The sequence below is a fragment of the Bactrocera latifrons genome, unplaced genomic scaffold (assembly GCF_001853355.1).
Source record: "Bactrocera latifrons isolate USDA-ARS-PBARC rearing strain unplaced genomic scaffold, ASM185335v1 scaffold_22, whole genome shotgun sequence".
NCBI lineage: Eukaryota > Metazoa > Arthropoda > Insecta > Diptera > Tephritidae > Bactrocera > Bactrocera latifrons.
The window spans coordinates 1,526,128-1,545,963 of NW_017535741.1; the positions used below are offsets into that span (position 1 = coordinate 1,526,128).

Sequence of the window (19,836 nt, forward strand, 5' to 3'; positions counted from 1 at the left end):
ACCTTTTCAGATATATTTTTCAGGTACGTATAGTGTTTGAGCGAGCGTAGGCATATGATTTTTGATAACAATTTATAAATAAGAGAACGCTTTTTCATAAATCAATTTTTTGACTAGTCCTACGATCACTATGTATATATATTTACTAGTGAATCYGGCCACTCATTGCTGTGGTATTCATTTTATATTATTATTCATATAATAAACTATTCAATACAGTGAACATTTTATTTACGAATAACACCGAAAACATTTTTGTTGATATGAGAATCCAAGGAATTGTACTTGAAGTGTAATTTTGAATTTGCTCATAAAAACAAATCCCATTGGGAAAAATATTGAATTTAAGGCTGCTTTCGCAATTTCTGGGTATCAGCYTTTCAGAGAGTTAATAGAGYTGTCCGCTTAGTAGATTGTACTTAACAAACATCAACAAATTGCGGAACCAGCCAACTTGAATGGTTAATGGGGATGTACGCTTAACAGAGCGTAATACAGTATTCACTGTATTTTTTATTTATGAATTGTGTTTACTATCCTATCTTCTAAGCTAGTTCGAAATGGACACAGTATACTAAACTTTGCCAAAATCGGTTCAGTAGTTTAAGAGTTCATCGCGGAAAAACAACGTGACATATTTTTATATACAAAGACGAAGCAAACTCTCATAATATCCCCTTTTGAATTAAAAAAAAAAAAAAGATTGCATATTCTTCGAAAAATTTAAATTTATCCACCAAACCGGTCCAGCCGATTGACTTAGAATTTTCACACGACCTTCTTAGTTATATTTTTCAGGTATGTATAGTGTACAATATGAGTGTGTGAAAGAATAAGATTAAAAGTATTAGAGATGGCCGATTATTAAAGTTCATTGAATTCTTTAAACGAGCCATATTTATTAAATAATATTTCTCAAAATAAGTTTTCATGGCTTATAGTGAATATAACGCCTTAAAGTTCATCGGGTCTGTTCATCCGACCTTCGTCCTGACCCTAAATTGACTGACTTCGCTATTTTGACAATATGACTGCGTCTTCCTTCTATATACCTTTTTATTCCATAGTACTGTATTTATTTTAATAAAATTCGAAGAGCATGTTAAAACTAGAGTTGTGTGATTTTAAAAAGAAAGTTTATGAAATCTGTTTTTATAGCTTTTCCTTGGCCCCATATATCGGGTATACCCCGATACGGCGACTTTTCTCTGATAGATCAATATATAAGACTTATCTTCTATATTTGTAAATTTTCGTTGGCCCCATTGACTTTAATCGGAATTATTCAAGCTGGGAATAAGATAGCATGGAAGGCACGAAGGCCTAACTGTATTAAAGCATTGAATTAGTTAGTACCAAAATTAGCTACTGACGTTACGAATACAATGTTTTTACACTTAAATATGTGAAATAATGTTGTTGTATGGCATTGACACAGCATAACCTATACGAAAATATTTATCCTTCCGCTTCCAGTTTATTTCTTTACATATTTTTTATAAGTGAGGCAAAGACTATATGCGATCAAATTAAATAAACTAAGCTTGATCATTTTCTCTTGACAAATTTAAAAGCGTTGTAAATAACTGTTTACCTATCACCTCTGGTTTTCTAAACCTCATGCAGTTATTACTTCTCTTCGATCCGCATGCACATAATACGCATACATCCAGTTCAAACATTATTACAAATGGGTCTCCAATCCACTTATTATTCAATCACTTTTTGTGGTTTGGAAAATGTTCAATAACAAGCCAGCAAACACGCGCTTCGCCAACTCACGTGATTTTCTCGAAAATAGTTAAATCTCTGCGTGACAACATGTGTGCTTTAATAAAAGGCGCAAAAAGCGTACTGCAGCTGTTGGTCCTGATTTTAAGCTACTCAAACGCTAGCAAACCAATGTGAATACAACTCACCCAATAAGGAGAGTTTGTTGTATACTCTTTACCGATTGTAGGCGAAAATGTGGTGAGCTTCATTGATATTAAAACTATGAAACAAACGAGAGCGCAAATAGCTTTTTACACTCAGTACTCGTTTCTCGTGCTGGGGTACTCTATGAGCAAATTAATGAGTGAACTTCTAGCATTTGTAAACAGAGCGCTAAACATTTTTGAGATAGTTTTTCTTTGAGTTTTGTAGAGCAAATATGAGTTACTTTTTATCGAGCGAGCTTGCTTGCATGGCAAATGCAACAGGTGACTTTTATTTCAGCTGATATTCTTAACTCACCTCTTGTCACTTCCCAGTTTCGAACTATGTAAATCGGGTATGAAATGAACCTGGGTTCCTATAAATATAATATAATAGCTCATCACTTTCGTAAATAATTTTTTTTTTTTTTTAATTTTCCTTAGGTTTTTGACACTCAATTCAATCAGACAATTGGCAAGTCTTGCTAAAATACTTTGATTTTGAAAGCACACAAGAAATTAGTAAAACAGGAAGCTGATTTATAAGCGTTTTCGCTGGTTTCGGAGCCTGAGTTTGTAATTCTATATAACATATTATAGCACATAAAATATATATGTGAATATCCTTGAATATCCAAAAATATAATAATATATTTCACATCAAATCTCACCACACTAAACTCATATTACTTCCATCTTAACAACCATTTCCGGTAACTGCTTTCGCTAGAGTCCCTATCACAAAATAATGCCAGCAGATGGCGCACGTACTTTTTCATTTATACAACGTAAGTGTGCGAGGGGTTTTGTACGGCTCTTTTTAATCCTTTTGGTTGCCGAGTATTTTTAAAAAGTCTCCATAAAAATGTCTTCTTAAAAAAGAGGACACGAAGCTAGAAATACCCAGAAGGAAATCCTATAAAWTATGTAGCTGAGTCGATTTAGCCATGTCCGTCTATCTGCATATACGCGAATTAGTTCGTYAGTTTAGGAGAYATCGTTCTGAAATTTCGCAGACGTKTTTTTTCTTCCCGAATTATCGGAGTCGTCRATATCAGACCACAATAGCATGTAGCTACCAAGCAAACTGAGCAATCGAATTCAAATGCTTGCATGGAAAGGTCTTTCGTTTGACGAAATATCTTCATGAAATTTGGTATAGGAAATCGTTCTGACCGAATCGCTCAAGCATACCGCTGTCATATAAACTTAACTATATTTTATATTTGTTAATCATATTATAGCTTCGCTGTAATCGATGTAAAGGACTTTCAGGAAGTCTATATTAGAATATTTATTTTCATAACCGCATATAYRTACATACATATATGTATGTATCACGATACTTGATTTGTTTGTCGTTGTTCATATGCCTCCCAATCAAGGACATCGGCCACACCACGAAAAGCATACACTTGTGTTAGGTAGCAACGTTCAAACGGTCGTTTTAAAAAAGACGTGGTATTATAATGCATTTTTCAAATTCTTAGCCCATGTTAGTAATTATTTTAATATTGCATTTGCGCTTGAGTGCAAATATGGCACAAATTGCAAAGATCTTTTGCAGACTCAATACTCCTTACCATCCTTGTAATTTTTATAGTATTTTGTTGTACGAACATCCATTATGCTTTTGTTGTTGCATGTAATTGCATGAAACCACTCCCATTCGTGTATATAGAATTTCATATGCGCTAATCTTATAATTCCTTCCCAGCCGCTGCAATTAATGCGAAGAAGATCCAGTCCATTTGAGTCGTTGGACTCGCATCATTAGGCCGAGCRATTGCATGTGTGTCCGAGTAACGAAGTTATGCCCACATTGCGCGTAGGAAACTTGGCTTCCAGTCAGGCTGGCCCACTTGCGCTCGCTTTTGTGTGTTCGTCTGTAGTGCTGTTGGCTGGCGTCAGTCGTGCAAAGGACYGCAGGCTGAAATTGTAAATCACATTTTGCCATTAGACAGCCAAAGCGTCATGCATGGATATTTATTTATGGAATTTGTATTGTCTGCATTGCTTTGCAGTTTTATTTATGTATTTGCTGCATATACTATATATGTATATGTGTAAAGGTGTATGTGCGACTTCAAATGATTTTTAAAAGTTTGGCATAAATTTGCTTTATGCAGTTACATAAARCAGCCTTGCAATTGCCAGCAGTACTAAATTATGCTTTCAATTTACGCGTTTTATATAAATCTCACACATACATACACACTAATATAAGCGCACAAATGAGGTTAAGCATGTTAGCACATCGCCAGGRCATTCACACACGAAAATATTCATATCTCCAACAGATTTTTTTGTTTGTTTAGTTTCTGTTGCAAAATCAAATTGACATGTATGTGTGTGATTTCTTAGTATATGCACCATATAATTACACAGTTAACACATTTTCAAGTGGCGAGTGGTTATTTAATGAGCAATCGCAGTCTATTGCGACAAGCAAAGCTTTCCTGTCCACTGCAGCGTGGAAAATAAGCAGTTAACATAATTAAATTTCCATTAAAGTTTAACAAAATGCATGACACAAAACTTTTAGACACATGATGTTGCTTAATGACGAAAGTTTCTAGCAAAATATAACATGGGCAATAAAAGCCTATAACTCGCTAAAGTGCATATTTGCTACTTTGAGTGTTGTAGTGCAGTTTCTGACCCAATTAACAGCTTTCTCTGCCACTTTCTCTACTGAGTCAAAATATTCATAGGTGGTTGACAGACCGATTTTCTTCTTTGACCAGATTATCAAATATGATAGTCTTAAATAATTAAATTTAGTCCGTATCAAAACCGAATCACTACATTATTTCTAACTTCGCAGAACATTTTTGAAAATGTTGCTTATATGTATATGTATATAAAGTATTGTGGGTGGGTGGTTTAAACACCTAAGATAAAAAAAATTAATAACTTTTACTATCCATTTTTTATATGATTTTTATTGACATTGACAGAATATACAAATTAAGAAATTGTCGAATTACAGGCTGAAAAAGAAGGTGGTTGACATGTCCTGGTTGRCATGATTCCAACACTTTTAGTGATATAAAAAAAATTGAAAACTTCTTTATTATAGCAGRAACCATGAAAAACGTAGAATTGTGGCCCGACTCATAGCAGGAACAGTGAAAAACGTAGAATCGTGGGTCGTGTCAGCGGATACGACCTATCTTATGCGCGCGCAATGTACGTGCACAGTGAAAAACGCTACTCCCTTCTCACTTTGACGTAGGATGACGTGAGAATCTACAGCATTTTGGTTTTTGCCGTCTAAACGTGTCAGCTGATTGCTCTCTCAYAACCCAGGGTTGCCAATATCTATATACTGTAGTGATTATCAACTTTTATAATTCAATCTGTTCAATATGTTTGAAATTTTCTTAAAATAACTCAAAATTGGAGTCGAATGCTATTATTTATAAACATATAAACTATTTTTAATAATTTGTTTTCAGTTTTGATATTTTATATTATAACAAAATGTAATTGGAAACATAGATGTGTACAAAACTATATATGCGTATTGAGCAATGGCAACATTGTGCAAATGAAAACAAACAAAGATGGCTGAATTCTGCCTTTTTCCCACGTTTTCACTGTTCACACATTTTGCCGATAAGGAAGAAAAAGGAAGGAAGGTAGTAGCGTTTTTCACTGGTTCTGCTATTAGTAAAAATGTCGTTATCGGATTGACATTTGTTAAAGTAAAAAATAAAATGCCGTGGACATGAAAACATTTTTTACTTCATKGTTGTTTTTTTTCATTCGACTTTCAAGATTTTTTAAAATATATACAAATGAAATTTTCCCACAACCGAGGCAGGCGCGATAGAGAGATATATAATTTGTACCYTTTTAAATGTCTAGGCTAGAAACAACAAGTATAACATATTTTTGCTCTAGGTTAGGTTAGGTAGGGTTAAAAAATAGATGCTAACGGAGATCTCATTTGGAGAGCCGATGCGTTGTGGTACCAAAAACTCATATAAAATTCACCCGTCTAAAACGATTTGTTTCAGTCTTGCAAAAGCTGGACAATTGTGGATAAAATTATTGGATATTTTTGCCTCATATTTTCCTTACAGACTAGTTTTCACTAATTGCGTCTGGAAAGAAAATAAAGTCTCATATTTTAGGTACCCATTTGTTTCTAAATATTTACCCAACTAAATTTTTGTAGCATAATTATGATACATAAAGTAATGGCATGCAAAACAAGTTTGATTGCAAAATAAACGCATTGTTTCTTATACTCGTATGTATATAAATATTAGCATAAGATATATACTTTTACAGTTAGCCTTCTAAGATGTATATTTAGCTGTTAGTTGTCGCCTTCTAAGAAGTATATTTSAAGCAAAGRTCTTTGTTAYCCTCTAATGCATCAGCAGTCAACTCTAGTAGACAGACACTCAAACAGCATTCAATGCAGTAACCTCGTATCGTTACTACATTGTCATAGGTGTCTTAAAAAGCAAAGAAWTAGTCAAGAGTGTTGTCAGAAATAAGAAAGTTCACTTCTATTGGGCGATATGAAACACTGATAGATGTTTCGAGAGTGAGGCCGCAGCACCTATTTAAATACTCGTCAAGCGCTGGCATCCTTAAGAATAACTTCTTCGCACGACCAACGTCAAGGCGCTACATCTAGGAGCGTTAAGGACCAAAACTGGTCTATGCATGGGTCACAATTATACGAGGCTAACCTCATCTGCCTTAGTATGAGATATGACTTAAGGAATTACGGAARCCTGATAACGTATATTTGTATGTACGACTAAGAAAGAACTTTTTTCGAATGTGTTGGCATACACATACATATATTTAATACTTCGAAGAACGCTGGTAATTTCCTTAGACTATACTTTTGAATCAACTCATTAACATCGTTTGTGCCGCTGAATATACGAACTGATTTTGAAAAAATACGTTTCCTCAAATAAAAAAATCGATTGAACTTTATATATAAAAATTACGTGTCATATTGTTTGTCCGCGATGGACTCCTAAACTAGTTAACCGATTTTAGCAAAATTTAGCACACTGACAGTTTTAAGCAACTTAGAAGATAGGATAGTCAAACTGATTTATAAATAAGAAATACAGAGAAAGCTGTATTAATTGGACGCTCTATTAAGTGGACTCTTATAACGTCAAAAACGGTCTCGCCTTTATTCGTAAATGAAATTTTCGCTGTACTGAATAGTATAAGTATAAAATATATACTRCAGCAATGCGTGGCCGGATCCTCTAGTAATAATGTATATTTAATAAAATAAAACAAAAAATTCATTTTAGTTGTATATAACCCCTTAAAGTAAATCAAAAAAATATCTGCAATAATTTAAAAGGATTTCTGTTTGAATAAAAAGTTTAAGTTATATCCCTAAGATATTGTCTTAATTCTCAAGTTGATCTGAGAGCCTTGACAAATTGCGCGCTAGAAGTCAGCTATATAGCCACTTAGARCTTTAAAGGCATTTTTCTCAAAACGGGTTTTTTTCAAAGTTGGTTGTCCAAAATTTTGATGACCTGCTTTAATAATAATTTACTAGGTCTTTAGTGAAGAATTTTTTCTCTATCACAGCTYTTTAAAAATTATACAATTTTTACTTTTATGTTTTCAGTCTTCTAATAATTAGTTCATGGTCTTAATTAAAGTACTAATAAAAAGTTCTGTTCTTATGAGTTTTATTTTATATCTCAGAATTTCTTTTGAAGATGTCTTATAGGCGCGTTCTTTATTTCGATTTCATGTGTCGAGATTTTAATTAAAATATGCAAAACCAAAAGTATCACCATTTTTCCAATCGAATACTAGTATAATATATTAAATTCGCATAGCAAATTGATCGGGTTTCTTTACAGAAGGGTTGTTGTTGGGATGTGTAGCTTTCCACTTTCAATAATTATTTATAGAGAAAAAAAGAACCTCTAATAATATAATATTGATTTTTTAAATAACTTTATCATATTGCTCAAAAACGTATTTTAACTTTAWTGTTTTTTGTACTTATATTAAAAAAGTGTATTTGTATTAATTTTATGCCTCCAGTAAAGCGAATTTTTATTAAAATCTTGATCATAAATTTATYCAAATTATGGATATAAATCTATATGTTTTTATATAAAAACTATCATAGAATTAAAAAAGTTTTTGTTAGTTTTATTTTGTTTTTATACAACCAAATTTCGTTGTGATTTCTGTACACTGTAGAATTTTTCACTACGCTTGAGTACCGTTTCAAAAATGGGCAAAACAACGAATAGTAGCGATTGTTATTGCATTCATGAATTCCAWAGTTTTTAGCAACTCATCAATTGAATCACATGGTCCAGAAGTGAAGTATTTGTTTTTGTTGAAAGAATGCCTTTCAAGAGCCACACAGGTCGCTCAGTCACTCCATGCACTCGCTCCACTCTACACGACGTACGCCAAATTACGCGCCAAAACGCAAACTACAGCTAACTATAAGAAACTACAAAAAGAATACATAAAAAAAAAAAAAAAAATCAAACGCCTTCATTTTGTCCTGCGTGCTTAAAGTTTATTATTTTACTAAATGGGAATGTTAAATAGATTGTTTTACAAAATTGTTAATTGCTACAAATTGTGTTAAATTTTTTCGACTACGACTGTTCCAAGCCCCTGTTTTCTGTGTTTTCATAAAATCACGACCTCGGTACGCGTTATGTAATTTTTCAACTTTTCAACCACATTTTTTTTGGAAGAAGTGACTTTTTCATTGAACAAAATCACTTGCTTCCCTCTGTTGACGATTCTCAATTTTTTACTGACCAATTGACAAAATTTAATTGCGAAATTAATTTAACGTAAATTGCAAGTAAACGAAGTAACTAGTATATGTCTAAGATAATTCCACGTGCTGAACCTTTTTTTTCTGTGCAACATTTTATAATTGTGATTAAGTATACAAGTAAATTTATTAGATTATGTTTGTCTGATTCGTGAATTAATTAATGAGTGCCCGCGATTGCGTCGTTACAAAAAATTCTTCATTAAATATTGTACGTTTGAGGTGAGTGTTAACAAAAATTAAAAGTGTTGTGTGAAAATGTGTGTGAAAAACTTATATATTTTCATCGGAAACATTTAAATAAATTTACAGCCAGCGATCGGTATTTGGAAATTTCATTGAGCAGGCTTTGAGAGCATTGCTCTGCTGTTAAGTGTTTCGAAGCGCTGTGTTCACCTCTGTTAAGTCTCTGTACCGAATAGTAATTGTGAAATTGTTTCGCAACAAATGCTGCAGCAACATTACTATTTATGTTGCTAATATCGAAAATACGCGCCTGTATTAAAAAGAATAACAAAAAATTACCACACTTGTTTGGATTTTAATTGATTTTATTAACCGATGATTTTCACCACTCGATCGCTGACTAGTTCAATGACCTCTGCACTTCTCCTACCCGTGACAACAACTATTTGCAGATGTTTTTGCACCTCAAGTAAATATGATTCGGGTCCTTTGAGTAACTTTTTATAGAGATTGCTATTTTTGCTGKTTTTGCTCGCTAAGCGCTCACCAATTCGAACTTAAAATTATTTTGTTGGCCCAACCGTGCCTCAGTTGCTTTTGTATGTTCCTCTAGCTTGTCTGGGAATATATTAACAATAATATTTTTTGTAAAAATTTTACTGACTGTAACTTGTTTATTTCTTATATGAAATATAGAACATTATAGACTTTCACGTAATATTTTTCGCAAGCGAATTTTTATGCCAGAAAAAGCTTTGAATAACAAAATTTCAAAGAAGCAAAGAATTGAAAGAAATTTCGSTGATATTCGCTTTTGACTTCCCTCCGGACTTTTGGCTGCCGACGGTAATAGACGACGGGCTGCTGCAAGTATATTTTTCTGGATTTACAACATTTATTTGCTGTAAAGTGAACGAAACGAAGAATTTTTTATAAAAAATCTGAAGACGTAAGTTAAATAAAATTCCGAAAATTTTTTTTCCAAGTTCCAATAGATTATTCCGTGTATGGTATTGCCAATTGTTAAGGCGCGAAAGTATTGCAGGAATTAGCGGTCAGCAACTGGAAATCGCACATATTTACATATATAAGTGTGATATTTCCAATCCGATCATGGCTGAGCATCCGATTCGCTGTCAGACTTAGTAGACATTTCGACAYAGGACAATTAAAATCTTTCAAAGCAAATTTATTTTTCTGTAGCTAATTTCTAAGTGACAACCCTTTTTTAGGCGCTAAAATTGACAAAATCGGTGCGAATTATTGAAAAACGAAMAGTTAGATTCTCGTGGCCGAAACTACATATAAGATAGAATTTACAAAGAAACAACACATGGCTTTGCATTAAATCCACCATTTTGAAGGTGACGTTAAATAATTTCATTGAATACGTAATTTGTTGGACAAAGTGTTGTTGACGCCTAAAAACCTAAAATATGGTATGTATTTTATAAAGTACTAGTAGGGTTTACTAAATATGCTGTAGTAAGTACCAAACATGGCTGAAATTTTAAGATTGCAAGAGATTGGAAATATAAATTTTTGTTTGTGAAATTTCAAGCATAAGTACATATAACTCTAAGAAAATATGAAAAGTACCGTKCAGTTATTGCCAGTCTTGAATTTCGAGGGAATGCTATTTTGTAAATTTAGATTAAGTTGTTTTGTTTTTATTTTCAATTTCGGCTAAGAAAGATTTTTTTTTTAATATACCCTGTTCTGGTTAAGTTATCAGGAAATTTGTACGTCGGAGATCTTATAAAATGTATCTTGGATAGTCGAAAAAGTGTTTCGCATTTTGTCAATAGATGTCGTTGTAGTCGTGTATCTCCAGTGCTACCAATCACATTGTGTCGCATATAGTGTTAGAAAGGTGAGATTTTGAGCTTCCAAATTAAATTCGGGGAAGTTGAAAAAAAGCCAGGTTTGACGTCTCGAAAGCTGGCTTGGGAAGGAATCASCTCCAGCCTGRTCAAATGATTGATTCTACATTTTACTGTCAACAGCTGATGAGATTGAAGCAAGCAATCGAAAAAATGGCCAGAACTAATCAACAGAAAGGGCTTCGTTCTCCATCAAGAAAACGCTCGGCAACACATATTATTGATGAAGTTTTGAAGGAAGGAAAAATGGCCAAAATTGGTCGGCCAAAATGGTACAAATTTGGTTCATTAAAGCTCATTATAAATATACAAAAAAATAAGTTGAAGTTTGAKTAGAAATATGGAAATACTTTTTCGACTACCCAATAAATAATCAGTGTGTCGAGCTGAGCCGATTTAGTCATTTTAGTCTGTCCTTTTTTCCGTCTGTTGGTATTTATGGGAAATGATCTCTCAGTTTTTGAGATATCGACTTGAAATTTTGCACACTCCTTTTCTCCCAAAAAGTTGGGCATTTGTCGAAACCGCCGATATCAGACCACTATAGCATATAGTGTTATACAAACTGATTGATCGGAATTAAGTGCTTGGATAGAAACTTTCAGTGGACGAGGTATCTTCAAGAAAGTCGGCAATAATGTAATCCCCACCGAAATTCTTCAGGTTAGGTCAATAAAGCAGGCTGACATATAGACCGAACGATCGGAATCAAGTTATTGTATGAAAAACTTGTTGATTTGAGGAAATAGCAAAGAAATTTAGTATGGATTCTTGTTCAAAGAAGCAGTGCAATTTCCGGAGAAATTGTTCAGTTGGACCACTGTGCTATATGGCTGTCATATAAACTGACCGATAAAAGTCATGAAAGAGATCTTTTTTTTTTCATTATTGTAGCTACGGGATTACAGTTTTTTCCTGTTTTTTTTTTTACAAATTTTTTTGACTTGGAAGTAATATTTTCAACATTACTCCGCATCCATTCGCGACTCCTAACCTTGACCTTACGTACCATTCAAGTTTTTTTTTTTTTTCATTTTGACAATCTTTTATATCACATCACTGATCAAGTAATTAATATTCCAGTAAAGATCTCTGCTTCGTACAAACATCTTAATTGCCAGACTGATAACTGATCTTTTCGAACAATTCATGAGAATTGCTAAATACAACARAAAGCTATATACTGATTCCGTAAATTAGTTCACTGTTTACTACAATATTATTTCGGCGCAATATCGTTAAAACAACAACAATAACATGATGTTATCCTGTGCACAAATCAACAAGCTCCTGTACCCAAACGGTGCAGGCGGAATAACTACTGTGGCGCCAGCAACTTCGAGCGCACCGCAATCGTTGGGCGCGCCATCTAGTGGAGCACCGAGTGAAACGCAAAGTGAAATCTCATCGGCAGATAGTGATTGGAGTGATATTAGGGCAATTGCATTGAAATTAGGCGTGGCCAATCCAGATGACTTGCATACGGAGCGTTTCAAAGTCGATCGTCAAAAGCTAGAACAAATGCTGAAGGGTGAGTGAAAGAAAATTAGAACGAAAATACTTGAGGCTAAAGTAACTAACCTCATTTCGGTTTTCGCTTATAGAGGATAGTATGGTTGAGGGCATGAATGGCGCTGAATATTTCTTCGAGAGTGTAAGCTGAAACGCACAATTCGCATTGTGATTATATATCCTCTGAATCRAAATAACTTACACTTTTTAGGTTATGAAGTCCACCGAGACTTACATTAGTTGGCCGTGTCGCCTTAAAATTGGCGCTAAAAGCAAAAAGGGTAAAAATCCGTTTGAAAATTTTTAAAACCACGCAAATATATTTTTKAAAAATAACATCATCTTAGATCCACATGTTCGTATACTTGGACGCGCAGAGGAAGTGCAAAGGGCCAAAGAGCGTGTTCTCGCCAATTTGGATTCAAGAGTATTATTTCTGCAATCATTTGCATTTTTATACAATTTTTTTAACGCTACGATATTAACACTATTCTGCGTTTTTTAGGGAACTCGCGTTATTATGAAGATGGATGTGTCCTACACGGATCACTCTTATATTATTGGACGTGGTGGCAATAATATAAAGCGTATTATGGAGGACACTGCAACGCATATACATTTTCCGGATTCGAATCGTTCAAATCCCACGGAGAAATCTAATCAGGTTTCCCTATGCGGTTCGCTCGAGGGTGTTGAGCGCGCACGCGCTTTGGTGCGCCTCTCTACACCACTGTTAATCTCTTTCGAGTTGCCCATCTTAGCGCCAGGTCGCCTACAGCCCGATCATGACACGCCTTACGTAAAAATGGTCGAAACAAAATATAATGTGCAAGTGAGTGATCAAAGGCAAAAAAAAAAAAAAAAAAAAAAAAATCCTTATAAAAAATCTAATATTTTAACCCTCAGGTTATCTTTTCGTCTCGTCCTAAACTCCATTCTTCGTTAGTGCTGGTCAAGGGTTCTGAAAAGGAGGCTGTAAAAGTGCAGGATGCAACTCAATTGTTGATTAATTTCTCTTGCGAAAATATAGCTGTGAGTGGAGCTCATATATATATAGTTCTATATAACTCGTTTTGTACTTTTTGTTTCTGTTTTCGGTGTCCGAAAATTGTCTTTATTGTTTGCCTAGAACCAGATTATGGTGCAGATGCAGCTGGAGATATCGCCACAGCATCACGAAATTGTGAAAGGCAAAAATAATTCAAATTTGCTAGGAATCATGGAGCGTACGAAGACTAAGGTAAGCTATTGCAGAACACCGGTTATGGAAAATGCTTGAAAGTCTTTTATTTACAGATTATTTTTCCTGATCTCTCGGACTTGAATGTTAAACCTTTGAAGAAATCTCAAGTGACCATTACTGGAACTATCGACGGCGTCTATAAAGCACGTCAACAATTGCTTGTATGTTTTTGAAAAGCATCTCTTCTCAATCTCCCACTAAACTATAAATTCTTTCTATTAAAGGGTAACCTGCCGATAGCTTTGATTTTCGACTTTCCGGACAATCAAAACAATGCCTCTGAAATAATAGGCCTCAGCACCAAATATGGCGTCTACATTTCATTGCGTCAAAAGCAAAGACAAAGCACTTTGGCCATTGTTGTGAAGGGTGTCGAGAAATTTATTGGTAAGTAACATATTTCCTTAAGACCAATTTCCAAAATGAATTCACCAAAAATGTCTCCATAATATCCCTCAATTGTTTTTGTATTAGACAAAATTTACGAAGCGCGTCAGGAGATTTTGCATCTCAGCTCGCCGCTTTTACAAGCGACTATTCCAGAGAGCTACTTCGCGCCGAGAGATAAGGAGCTGAAYATCAGCTATCGCACGATGTTGACTTCATTGCTAGCTGGCTACCCGGATAGCCCCAAGACTCCCAGTCTGCTAACGGCGCAATTGCAGATGTCACCATACGGTGTCAATGGCCAACTAAATAACAACAACAATTTATTGGTCAACAACAACAGAAGCGATAGCAATAATAACAGCAAATCATATCCACCGGGCTTTGGTGTTTGCACGCCAACCAACGTCTGTCCACCCACTCAGAAGTACGTGACAATGCACAACAACAGCTTCAGTCGCCAGCAACCGAACCACAATAATAATTACTTGCAAGTAACACCGCCGATTGCGCCGCCACARCGCGCTCCGCAGATCAATTTGCATCAGCAGCAACAAATATCGCCGCGCAATAGCTGTCACAACACCAGCGGCTACCAGAGCTTCAGCAGTAGTACCAATTCCTTGGAACAAGTCTATCCACCCTATGGCGGCGGTGGAGCGGGCGGTAATCGGTTGGTGGCGCCAAATGGTGAGATGAACTCGCGTGGCCAGTACTCACCCGACTCGACCTACAGCAGTGAAGCTGGATGTGGACGTGTGGGTCGGCGCTCAAGTGACGGTGTCTTGTTGGGGTTAGGCGCTTCTGGCCCGCTTGGCGCACCGCTTATGCCAGGCAGTGCTGAGAGCTACCGCAACTTGCATTACGAAATGAAGGTATGTACATATATGCATAACCATGTTGGTTGCTACCACAGCCGCTTGTAATCAATTGTAGCAAAATCGCGTCTTTGATTTCGATATGAAACGCGCCATGGGCTTCAAAGCAATGGAGCGTCCACCGATAARCGGCGAGCTGCGTACGCCCACACCGAATTGGGCTGGCATGGCCTTGAGCCGTACTTCGCCGGGCATTCTAGAGAGCGCCGATGACAACTTATGGCCACGCAACGTGCATGGCATGAACTTCAACGGTGGCGCTGGTGCTGGTGCTGCACCGATATCTCCTTATGCGCTAGGTATTACCGTTGGCCTGATGGATGCTACACCAACAAATCGGCGACTTAAATTGTCCCAACATAAGGACATACACACGCTATTGACAAGCCTTGGCTTGGAGCACTATATAAGTAAGCCTTTGCTATTAGGAATTGGAATTAGTAGAATGTACAATTTGTTTAAAATTTTATTTTTTGCAAAATTAACACTTTTAGAGACCTTCGTTACGAATGAAATAGATCTCGAAATGTTCACGACCTTAAATGAGGAGAATTTACTAGAATTGGGCATAACCGCTTTCGGTGCGCGCCGAAAGCTGCTCTTGGCCATTAACACTTTGCAAGCCAACGAGGCTACTCATGCCGCCATGCCTATTATCTCGGCATCACAATCGAACAACTCATCGCCACGCTTCTCCGGCTCAGCAGCACCCGGTGCCGAGCGACGTCCGTCAAATCAATGGTAGAGCAAAGCTTAACCTAACCTAGAGCAAAGCTCAATTCCAAAAGAAAAACCAAAAGTGTATATTGAAAAGTGAAATAATTCCAAATTATATAAAGTGTAGATTAGAAATGCTCGAAGAGTGCCCAGGTCAAAYCATTTCATATTTAGAATTAAGATATTTATTACAAATCTTCTCTAGTTTAAGTTTGCATGCTAATCTAAACTATTTTCTAAGCTTCTTTACTTTAATCAGCCAACACTTGAAACTGCATTGCCGATATCAAACACGACTTTTAACGTCGAACGACTAACATTTAAACGTCGAACGAACGACTCTAAGCAAATAAGGGCATGTGTTCGGCAAATGAATTCCAAGCGAATATGCAAAATGGCGCCCGAGTGTAATTGATTCAGTGACTTTTCAATCAAAAAACTTAACTGCGGGACATTTAAGCGTCCTTTCMAGCGAAGAATGTGGAACAGAAAGGATTCTTCTTGACTTATACTCGTATTTGTAGGCAGCATAAATTGAAAGCTCAGAATCAAGTGGTCCAAACACTCGCCCACGCCCATTTTGCTGGAATGTATGCAGCAGCGCTGTTGTGACGCCTTAAAAGCGGTCTCATTTTACTTTACAATCATTTTATATTTATTACTTTGCTATTTATTAATTATTTGAATATTTATTGAGCAGTTAGAAACACACCCAAAAAATATTAGTAACCAAAAAAAAAAAAAAAAAAAATTAAACTTAAAAAAACACAGATTGTATTTATATACTTGTTATGAAATTTTGCATGCTTAACTCGTGTGTTGTCATAGTATTTAACTAAGGMTCGAAATTTATACAACCGAAATGAAAACAAAAACAAATATTATGTAACAAAGTGAATTGAAATTAGTCTAAGTGATATTCAGTGTGAAAAGTTTGCATAAAAATAGGAAAAATTATTGAAAATGTATGCAAATTAGAAAAAAGAAAACAAATGATAAACCAAAAATACGAAAATTTTCTCAAAGATATTTAAATATTAARCCCTACTGAAAGTAGATATGAACATCAAAGCTTCGTCCAAACAAAACCAATAAATGAATAATTGCCCATTAGAATATGTAGTCTTTAATTATTTCCCTAAGCATATTGTATCTATAGGAATTAAAATTTTTAAATTAGAAATTAGGCATATTGAAAAAAAAAAAAATTAAAGGTTTGGTTATAACTTGGCTATAGCTAAGCAATTGCTTAAATTTTTCATTATGTCTGGTGTTTGTCAATAGGGTAGTTTTTTACGGGTTTCAAAAAATCGATTTTTTTTGATATTTTATAACATGTCCAAAACATTGTCCAAATTTTCAAGTCTATCCGAGTTGAACTGCGTTTTTTTAATTTTATTTTTTGTTTTTTTTTTATTTTTTTTGATTACTACTATTTGAAAAAAAAAATTCAAGAAATTACTGAAAGTTTAATTTTTGGTGTAAAAAGGTCTGTCAAAAATCTAATTTTAGTTTTGCTTTCGTCTAAGTTCTAAGTTATGGTTTTAACTAACAGGTATATTTTCACTTTACATGAGARGTTATCCTGCCAACGCGAGGCATTTGTTTCCGGAAATGTCGTCGCAATGGCAGAGTCTAAAATATTTTTTCCAAATGTTTCAGAATTTCTTGTTAATAGTGTATGATTGTAACAATAAAAAATTTTAACAAAATATTTCATTTTTTATATTAGAAAAAAATTGTTGAAAAAAGGATGTTTTTTACCTGAGGAAACCCATGTAACATATTCAGCATCTTTCGGATTTTCATATAGGGATACTATTATTTCTAGGTACCGTTTCGGCCATTTTTAATCATATATCATTACCTATCAATTTTTTTTTTTTCAGTGTATTCAGTAGTATTTAGAATTTCAACATGAAAAGATATAAGTAAGAATGTTTTTCATATAAATTTTAGCTGCCTTCAGYACTACAAGAAACTTACTGCCGTARCGAAGAAATAACCGTACAACAGCGAAATGTTTAATTCTTTATTCACATATTTATTTTGTTACTTAATTTTATTTTATTTAATTCTAAACAAACATAAGACTGTCCGTTTACATTTATTATAACTTTTTGCTGTTATTGTAATAAACTTATGAATTTATTTTATGACTTACAGTGTAGTAATGGCTTTATGTATATGTGCTACATACATACTATATATAATAACTACGGTATAGATTAGCCAATACATTACATTTTACATACCCTTGATTGCACATAYACATATATACATACATATGTATTTGTATGTATACGTACGTACATACGAATCTCCCTCATTGCGGGCACATGATCATTCATGCACTTTTCTATTCTTTTATGGGATATGATGAACTTATGCATTTAAATAAATATTTATATTTATTATTATTATTATTTTCCATATGTATATGTATATGCGTGCATGCACATATCTTAATCGCATACTATGATTTTTTTTTTTTAATATTTCTAGTATATTTTAGTTTTAGCATTACTCACTAATATTTCTTTTATGTTGCACAATTTTCATTTCTTTATTGTTCATGTACTTCTTTTATTATAACAATAATTTTTATAAATTTTTCCTTTTTGTTTTTTCTTTTTTTTTAATGGCAATACAAACTGTGGCTTTTATGAGAGTTTGCTTAGTCTTCAATTACTTTATTTAAGACAGGTGATATATTGCTTGAACTTAATTTAATTAAAATATAATTTAACACAATTATAAATTAACAAATTATGTAGATTTAATTGATTATAATCGCAAAAATTTAGCAGCCGCATTGAAATGTTTTAAACATGTTCATCAGGATTTTGTTCAAGGATCGTGAACTTAGAATTTGCCAAAAATAGTTAAAATTGATAATTTATAATATTAAATATTAACAAAAAAAGAGCTAAAAAGCGTTTATATTTTGAAATTTAATCGGAATCAGAAATTTTCTTCCCCCTTGAGCGGCAAGAACTTCCGTACTTTTTTACACCATATTCCACTTACATGGCAACTTCCTGGTTAATGACGTTAAATTAACGACAAAACGGGCAGAAACAGAGAAGCTACAACTCAAATTCTTACATGATGGTGCCATTAATACGTTATATAATTTGGCACACATTTTAAGCAGTGATAAGCTTGGAATAAATGAAAATTCTAGTGGTTCAAAATATATATAACCTGCGCTTAAGTTATCGATAATAAGAGGTACACTACTTAAAGAGTTTGAGCAATGATCTCGAAAGGCTGTTTGCAAAGTCGGTGAATTTTCAAAATTGTTACAACGCGGTTTTTCTCGAAACGTGAAGGAAATRTTTCCAAAACGTTTCCTTTTATGTTCAAAGTCAGTACAATTCGACTTCTGCAGATATTTTGCTTCAAATTCGTATTCTATCCAGAAATGACGATCTTGAGATACATAATAGGGCTTTACACTTAATCGAAGACATGCCAACGCCAAATTGTGAAATGAATGACCGCATTGATTAATGGGAAATCTGCTGAAGATTTCTTTGAGCAATTCTTGACTATAGGTAAGAGTTGAGTTCCTGTTGATGAATCGGATTGATTTCTCATTTGTCTTATCGAAAGTTGAATTTATCAACAAATATCATTACCAAACACAAAGGTAATGAATTGTAGAGTGAGCGAATTAAAAATCTATTGSTWAAGTAATGAATATGAAGCCATTAACTAATCAATTAAATATTTAAACTCCTTGGATGAGGCTGAGTTGGCAGCGCACAATTTACGCCTAATGGTTGGATCCGTAGTAATCGAAACATAAACCAGMAAAAACGATATAACGGTACTCGTTTTGGTGGTAAGTAAATTGATAAACGATGTGATTTGCGTTACAACACTTAATGGAAAATTCGAAGGTGAAACACAAGGACCATCTTTTAAAGTTTGTGGTTTGATTCTAGAATATCCATGGAAGGTCACCTCTGCACTAGAAWACTTGATCAATAAAAAATCATTAAAATACTTAAATATTTTATTTATATTTCCTGGAAAAGGACTTAACAAAATCCAAAGCTTGYTTATTTGTTTYCTCTAAGGCAAAACAGAGTTTGCCGGTTTCTCAAGAAAAATCTGTCTTATCTTATTTCAGAAGTAATTTTTTCGTCCTATAACGCCCCTTCAAAAAAATCACAAAAATTGCATTTTTTCTGACTCGTAAGCAGGATTGCAATGATGCATCAACAAAAATAATTGAATAACATTTGAGTTAAAATAAAATTAAAAATATTACAAAATAGAA

At 34.2% G+C, this 19,836-nt stretch overlaps 1 protein-coding gene across 1 annotated transcript in view; it reads left to right on the forward strand.

Moving 5' to 3' along the window:
• Positions 1-16,101, forward strand: part of LOC108968544 (protein bicaudal C) — a gene marked incomplete in the record, with an annotated part of 334,273 nt that extends 318,172 nt beyond the window's left edge. Inside the window, 12 exon segments of the mRNA XM_018932638.1 lie at positions 11,897-12,339; positions 12,413-12,462; positions 12,532-12,601; positions 12,668-12,747; positions 12,826-13,152; positions 13,227-13,352; positions 13,450-13,560; positions 13,617-13,724; positions 13,788-13,950; positions 14,038-14,825; positions 14,887-15,238; positions 15,323-16,101. Coding sequence (XP_018788183.1) covers positions 12,066-12,339; positions 12,413-12,462; positions 12,532-12,601; positions 12,668-12,747; positions 12,826-13,152; positions 13,227-13,352; positions 13,450-13,560; positions 13,617-13,724; positions 13,788-13,950; positions 14,038-14,825; positions 14,887-15,238; positions 15,323-15,573 — 2,700 coding nt within the window.
• Between the last annotated feature and the right edge of the window lie 3,735 nt (positions 16,102-19,836).